General features: G+C 42.1%; 2 protein-coding genes across 2 annotated transcripts in view; one reads left to right on the top strand and one right to left on the bottom strand.

Annotated features, from left to right (window-relative positions):
* eva1bb (eva-1 homolog Bb (C. elegans)) overlaps positions 1-7,782 on the top strand; it is a 180,319-nt gene that overhangs the window by 147,939 nt on the left and 24,598 nt on the right. The gene's annotated exons all lie outside the window — the stretch shown is intronic.
* On the bottom strand, positions 1,564-7,757 carry rragcb (Ras-related GTP binding Cb). Its single transcript, XM_085149089.1, has 7 exons — positions 7,286-7,757; positions 4,749-4,952; positions 4,454-4,653; positions 3,243-3,357; positions 3,012-3,154; positions 2,789-2,934; positions 1,564-2,640 (listed from the first exon to the last, which is right to left on the bottom strand). Exons 1-7 carry the CDS (start codon positions 7,463-7,465, stop codon positions 2,483-2,485), a joined length of 1,146 nt encoding a protein of 381 aa, XP_085005215.1. The 5' UTR covers positions 7,466-7,757; the 3' UTR covers positions 1,564-2,482.

Below are 7,782 nucleotides of genomic sequence, written 5' to 3' on the forward strand. Positions count from 1 at the left end.
CTGCTGATCATATAAAATTCTCTCTAAATATAAATTTTCTAGCAGGAACACTTTATTGTGACTTTTATTGGATTTAATACCACAGTAAAAGTCAGAGTTGGGGCTTAATCTCAACTCTGGAAGTGATTTTCTCTTACCGACAAGCTGAGCATCACCCCCACAGCTGTCCTCTCTCTGCACACTTTTCATCCATCAAACACAAATGAGGAGCTGAGATCAGCTTTAAACCCTGCACACACACACACACACTCTCTCTGTGCTATCTTTCACCTTACAGTATTCGGTTTCTTCTGAGTTTTCTCGGTTTGATGCATTTTTTTTTTATTTGTGGTTAGAAGCAAACTGCAGGGTCCTGGAATAAAAGACAGGAAAATCCTGGACAGCATGATATCATTTTCCCTCTCATTGACCTTCACTTTCCACAGTGGTGAGCAGGAGGTCTGGGGACGATTAGAGGGTTCAGCTGTGGCTCCATCCTGCCATTACCCATTACATCAGGATGTACACAGCATGGTGTGATGAAAGCTTTTACTTATTTACTGGACCTGTTGATAGATTTCTGTGTCTCAGACATTTTGGCTTTTTATCATTCATTTGATTTGAACTGACCGGGTTAAATTGGGATGAAATTCTTAGATGCAAATATGATGCCATCTGCTGTTCAGACTTCCTAGTTACAGCATTTCAAGAGAAGTGACATTAAATTTAAAATAAATAGGGCACATGCCTTCTCTAGATCGAGAAGGCATGTGACAGCGTGCCAAGAGAGGAAATTAGGAGTGGCAAAGAAGTATATGAGGGTAGTGCAGGATATGCAAGAGGACCGACCGACAGACATTTTCATGCAGATCGGGTCAGAGTCCCTTCTTGTCTGCAGTGGAGACCGACAGGCTGACAGATGAGGTCAGGCAGGAGACTCTGCGCATTATGATGTTTAGAGATGACATTTCGATCGGTAGTGAGAGTAGAAAGTAGGTGAAAGAGCCTGGAGAGGTGGAGGTATGCTCTGTAGAGAAGTCAGTAGAAGCAAAACAGAATGAGTAGGAATGAGAAGGAGACAGGTGGAAAAGTGAAGCTATGAAGAGCAGAGATAGTGAAGGTAGGTGAGTTTAAACACCTGGAGTCAACCATCCAACGCAAGAGAGGTGAAGAAGAAAGTGCAGGCTGGGTGGAGACAGCAAGAGTTAAGTGGAAGGCTCACTCAGTGAGGCATGTTAGCACACAGGAGGTGGAAAACTGCAGCTTAGGCTGAGGGGTGTGGAGACTGATCAGAGAGGCATGGCTGAGATGATTTGGACATGCATGATGAGGAGGTATAGGGGAACACAGTGAAGGAGGTCATGCAATAGAATGTAGGGACAGAGTGAGATGATCTGTGGTGGCGACATTAAAGGAAGCAGCTGCTAGTAGAGGATTAAACACAAGTGCAGTAGCTTATAAATCTGTTTACATTATAATAATAAACCTTAAGTTTCCCCATTATAATTAAATTATGTCTTCATAATAAAAAACAGATGTGTGAAGTGGCGTCTCTTACACAAAGATAACAGTGACTGAGCAAAGTATGAAAACATATTTTATTAAAGATTTACGTACAGTAATGAAAACACATCTGCATGGCTTCTGAAACATCATTCAGGTCCCACTCAGCGCTCACACAGAAAACCTCAACATCTGCTACAAACACAGTTTGTACAAAAGTCCAAAAGTTTGGCAGGCTGTCCGAGTGAAACCATCGTAAGTTAGTCCCAGACTCCATTAAGACCAAAACACCATCACCCTCTCTGTTAATCACCCGAGGCTGCGATGGTGTAACTGGCACAGTTTTGATCGGAGGAGATCCATTACATGTCATTATCAAGGAAACACATAGTAGAATGAACATGGTGCTCCACAGGCACAGGAGTATTTCCCCCCCTAAACTTAAGGATTACTTAAAGAATTCAAGATTTCACAGCAGAACGAGCAGGAACAAGGAAGGAGTGTGTGCTCCTGCGGGATGTGGAGGAAATACACTTTCAGATGGCTTTAGAGCATTTCTACTTAAACTGGGCCACAAGTGTTTCTACGTTCCAGAGTACTGGCCGAGAAGGTAAACACAGTTGACTGAAAATGTGAACATTTCTGCAGGTTGGCAGAGAAAAAATACGATTCGTACGCGACAGTATTTCTGGCACTGGGCAGAGCGCATTCTCAATCATGGCCAATGCGTTATCTCACAGTTTTCCAGAAAATTATTCCGATTCAAAGTAAAACCTCTACATCCTTTGCCCTCGTTCGGCCTCTCCACCAAATTTTGTGACATTCAGCAGAGTAGTTTTTTCACAATCTTGCTGGTACAACAGAAAAACTCTCGCGTTTGATGGAGGAACCACGTATAGATAAGACTTAGCCTAAAGGCTGGTTTCAGCTCTGTGAAACGAAAGAGTCATCGTTCATCAGCCTCACTGGACTTCATGTAAACCGCAGAGTTCCAGCCCCTCTAAACAGCACTTCCAATCAGAGAAGCATATTTAAGGCCTGGTTGGCTGTTGCTGGACGAGCTCGCTGGTCTCCAGGCGGCACCGTCGTTCGAACTGCCGACTTCAAACACTTCGTGAATGGCTTTTCGGAAACAGTGAAAATTGTACTCTATCAAACCTGCAAAGAAAATTAGTGAGCATGTTTACAATTGTGTATAGTGTTTGTGTGTTTATTATATGAATTTCTTCAGGTTTTTACACATTTACGCAGGAAGATTTTCCTGATAAAGCCAACACGAGCAATTACAAAAAATAAAAGTACACACCTTTCCTCTCAAAGCTCTCCTCTCTGAGGATGCAGACGAGCGCGAGGAACTTCGTGACCTCTTTCAAATAAAGCACTGTGGTGTTATTGAGCTTGATGATCGCCAAAGACTCCTTGTCATAGGCGGAGCCGCTGCCCTCCTCCAGCCTGGCAGGCAAAGAGAAAAGCACCTCTAAACGCTGCTCTTCGCCAAAGCTCAGAACAAATCCGATAACTTTTCTCACCCGTAAATGCAGGAGATGTCGAGGACCACGTCGATCATGTCACAGCAGAGTTCGTAGGACTGCATGTCCACGGGAGCGCTGTCTGTTGCTATGTAAATCTTGCTACTGACATCGAATAGGAAGGCCTTTTCAATCCCGGAGTGCTGCAAAGCACGATGGATGTTTATTATAAGAAAAAGAAAACACCATGAGGCTTCTTATTGTGGTTCAAATAACATTAATGAAACATACAGATATGAAAATGTTCAAAAGGTTCTCCAGTGTCGGCAACTGATGAATAAGCTTCTGGACGACTTTACTGAAGGCCTCGAATATGGAGTGGTCGTAGATGCTGGTCAGGTAGAAGCTGAGGACAAAATAAAAACGAAGGGACAGTTACCAAAACTGAGATAGAAGTTTTAATTAGCTTCTGAGCACGTCTGCTTTCCAAGGGTGTCTTAAAACCTTTGAGGCCTAATCATCACCACAGATGACTAACTCTAAGCATCAGAATATGTAACATCTGTTCTTTTTAAAATGTTCTCCCAGGACTGGGCAATCAGGTTACAAAATAACTATTTAGAAAGAAAGGACTAGGGGCAGGTTTGAGATGAGGGTCAGGTTTGGTAGACCTCAGAGTTAAAAGATTGGCTGTGCTGTAATTTCAACAACAGAGAATCCCAAAATTGAAAACTGAATACTTACCCTACCCCTCAAATAGTTGAATATTTGCATGATGGCTCTGACTAATAACTTGAGAAATCTCAAATACTGTATCTATATTTAAGAGCCACTTAAGAGTAATCAGTCATGATATTTTTCACAATCCAAGAGAATCTTTAATTTTGCAAAAATTTGAGATTTTGAGTGCTGCAACCCAAAAAAAATCCTCTGGCCAATCTTAAATGTTCACTCAATTGAAAATACAACAGAAAGCGATTCATTTAGTTGAAATTCTTATTTAAACAACAACAACAACAACAGAAAACAAACATTTTCACCAGCTTTTGGCTATAAACAGCTAATGCTACCCAGTCATATGTAAAGTGTTACAGCCAATGTGTGACCGTCCAGTCACTGGGACACAAACTTTAATACAATACAAAAGCAGTAAATTTAGGTCAGAGTAGTGAATATTATCACAAACTACCACCTCCTGTTACCACTTTTAATTCATTTTTATATAAATAAATACATTTATATAAACATGTAACTGTTCATACATGTGAGCAGTTTAAAACTGAATTTCTGTTATTACTTCAGCCCACTTGCAGTACCTTTAACAATCCACCAGGGGGCCCCACACTTTAGGAATGACTGTGTTAGGGGACTACCTGGACAGTCTATCACTGAATGAGATCAGTGTTAGCTGTCTGACTTACTAGTATGAATGTTAAACTATACGTTAACCATGACAAGAAGCTCTGTAGTATTTCACCTGTGTAGACACGTCAGACTCTCACCTGAGGTGAACCTTCTCCAGACTGGCATCTGTCAGGTCATCATTGGCCCTCTGGTGAATATCTCTCTGCGTTTCGATTTTGTGGTCGTCTGACAGACCGTCTACTTTGTGGATGAACACCTCAAAGTTGATGTCTGGATTTACTTTGTAGGCTCTGGATACAGTTAGATGTAGCCGGCTGAGAGCCTCCATGTAGTCATCCTGGTAACAGAAGACAGGATGTGCTGATTTAGTTAACACGTGATTTAATTCACCACCCAAAACGTAAGCACCAAGTCACACTTAAGTCACCGTACCTGAGCGTCGATGACAAAGATCAAAGCACCAGTTCCCTTGAAGATCATCTCACTGTCAAATGTGGGGTCGAAGAAATCCACCTGGCCGGGGAAGTCCCAGATCTGGAAGTTGACAAAGGAACTGCCAGAGATGTCATCTTTGTAGAGTTTGTTGGTGCTTTCGAGGAATAAAGTCTCGTTGGGTGACATCTTGTGGAAAACAACCTGAGCAGTGATGCACAAAGATTACAGTTACTCTCAGAAATTTAAACATCACCAATTTGCTACATTCAGATGAACAGATTCAACTTTTTGGGAAACGACAAGTGATGCACTCAACCACCATGAACTGTACGCACACTCACCACACAGCTGAAGAAAAAGCATGTTGAAGCGCGTTTAAAGTTTGCTGAACAGCGTTTAGCTAGCCTGTGAAATACTGGGAGAATATAGATGAGAGGCAAACTGAACTCTCTGGATGCCATAATACACACCATGTTTGTCAAAAGCCACTGCATATCACCCCAAATACACCATACCAACAGTAAAGTTGTTCTGGCATGCTTCATATAATCAAAAGTAAGGTTGGAAAAATGTACCGAGACATTCTTGATGAAAAGAAACAAGGGTGGACGTTTCAGCAAGGCGATGATCCCAAACACACAGCAAAGAAACTCTCAGGTGGTTTCAGAGAAAGAAAATAAAGCTGCTAGAATGGCCCAGCCTAACACCTGACCTGAATCCAAGTGAAAATCTATGGAAAGAACTAAAGGTCAGAGGTCATAGAAGGGCCCCACAGAACCTTCGGGATTTGAAGACTGTTTGCTCAGGCGTGATTCTGGCTCATTCATGTGACTGGTTTCTCCACACAGGAGGCGTCTAAACTCTCACAGATAAAGGCTTTTGTACGAAACACTAAATCATTGTCAGTAAGCGTGTTCAATAATCTTTTCTGGTGTCATTTCTCATTATTATACATAATTGATGAACATCTCATATTGAAACAAACTCCCACATTTCGACTGGTTTTAGTTCTCAGAAGTCAGAAACTTTTCTAAAGTCTGGCTTTTACTGAATGGCTGTGAAGAAAGCAGCAAAGGCTGTTATCACAAGTCACCGGCAGGTTAACATGTCGTCCGCTAAATCCTGGGTGAAAAACTCCAAGTCACCACAAAGTCACATGCTATGCCGATTTTTGAGGCCTGTGATGAAATCTTTCACAAATAAACGGAAATGCAGCACCAACAAAGACTGAAACTTTTAATGACTGAAACTGGAGGAAGATTGAGTTCAGAGAAAGGTTAAAGTGGGAAGAACGACATGGAACAGCATTCCAACATCCTGAATTATAAGTTATCAACATCCTTATTATGAGTGGTCAGCACTGACCCCTCACAACAATAAAGTTGTTGGTTGGAACCCCAGCTCGGGCCTTTCTGTGTCGAGTTTGCCTGTTTGGACTTCTCACAGTCTGAAGACGTGTATGTTACTTTATTTGGTGATTTTAATTTGGAAATGTCTGTGAGATAAAGTGAATTGTATATGGTAAACAGATATATGTATCTATGGTTAAAATGTGACTTGTAGTCTAAAGCACTTTGAGTGGTCACTAATACTGGAAAAGCGCTATAATAATGCAAATCCATTACATAATGGATTTTGTTAGACTGGTCCAGAGCAGGCTGTGTTGTTCTTGATCAAAGGCAACAAGGCTGTTTTAATTTAAGCTGATTATGCTCTTTAGTTTCATGAGTTAAAGGCTCCCTTTTTTGTTGCAGCTTTACACTGCCTAGAGATCAGAAAGAAGCTGAAATACTTAAAACATTAAACTTCTGCATATGTCTTGTTGAATTGAGTTGACTAAATCCATAACAGGACAGCTGGCCACAAATGAAGCTGACAATCAAAATTTTCATGTGACTTATTGTTAAGAGTCATTTCTCACCACTACCCTGGATCTAAAGGTTTATCCACCTCTCAAAGCTAACTTTGGGGTCGCCACCGTGGATCATCGGCCTCCATCTCAGCCTATCCCTAACCTTCTCGTCTGTCACACCAACGTGTCCTCCTCCACTACATCCATGAAGCTTTCCTCCTGCCTGGCAGCTACACCTTCAACACCCTTTTCCAGCCCTCCTCTGCACATGCCTGCCTCTCTAAATCATACAGCATTGCAGGTCTCACTCTCCATCTTTTAAATCTTCCTTTTCACTCTTGAAATCCTTCTGTCACAAATCAGACCTGATACTCATCTGTTTCTTTGGATGGTTGACTGTAGGCATTTGAACTCATCCACCCTCACCTCCTCTACTCATTGCAGCTTCACTGTTTTCAATTCAGTTTAGTTTTTTTTTTTATTTATCGGTTGACAGGTTTGGCACCACACTTTACGTCTTTTACACATAACCACAAACATGTGTACCACGACCCCCGAGGCTCCTTTAGGTGTACATTTAACCAAACGGTTTCCTCTGTTCGCTTTTTGTTTACTATGAGCTCAGTATTTTCTTGTCCTGTGGTGATCTGCATGGTGTTCGGGGACAGATAAATGACCATACCTTCTGTATGGAGGACTTGCCGCTGCGCCTCAGCCCCATCAGCAGGATCCTGGGTTTATCACCTGATGTCGGGCTCTCCTCCAGGTCTGGCACCTCCACTCCATAACCAAAACTTTTGGGGAACGACCCAACGACGCCGTAGCTCCCTGGTAATGTCGTATCCTCGTACTGAATATTCATCCTGTCCTTTATTATCTCACTTGCTCGTTCTTCTTCAATTCCGCCTCAAGCCTCCAGAAAACTCGCTGAATAATCCGAGCAGGAATGCTGTTGTCCAGGAATTTCACAACGAGCTAGCATGGCAAGCTAAGCGTTAGCAGGTAGCTGGAGTGCGGTATTTAGGTCTCAAAATAAGAGGCCAGATGGTAGCGTATCCATGTGAAGCTTGCTACACAAGTGGACAAAATCTTCAGCAATCCTAATACAGGCGTAAAGTTGGTCAAATCAAACTAAATGGATAAGAAATGACTCAAAAAAGGCTAACTTGAACGTAACTT

This window comes from Neolamprologus multifasciatus, chromosome 22, assembly GCF_963576455.1.
Source record: "Neolamprologus multifasciatus chromosome 22, fNeoMul1.2, whole genome shotgun sequence".
Taxonomy (NCBI): domain Eukaryota; kingdom Metazoa; phylum Chordata; class Actinopteri; order Cichliformes; family Cichlidae; genus Neolamprologus; species Neolamprologus multifasciatus.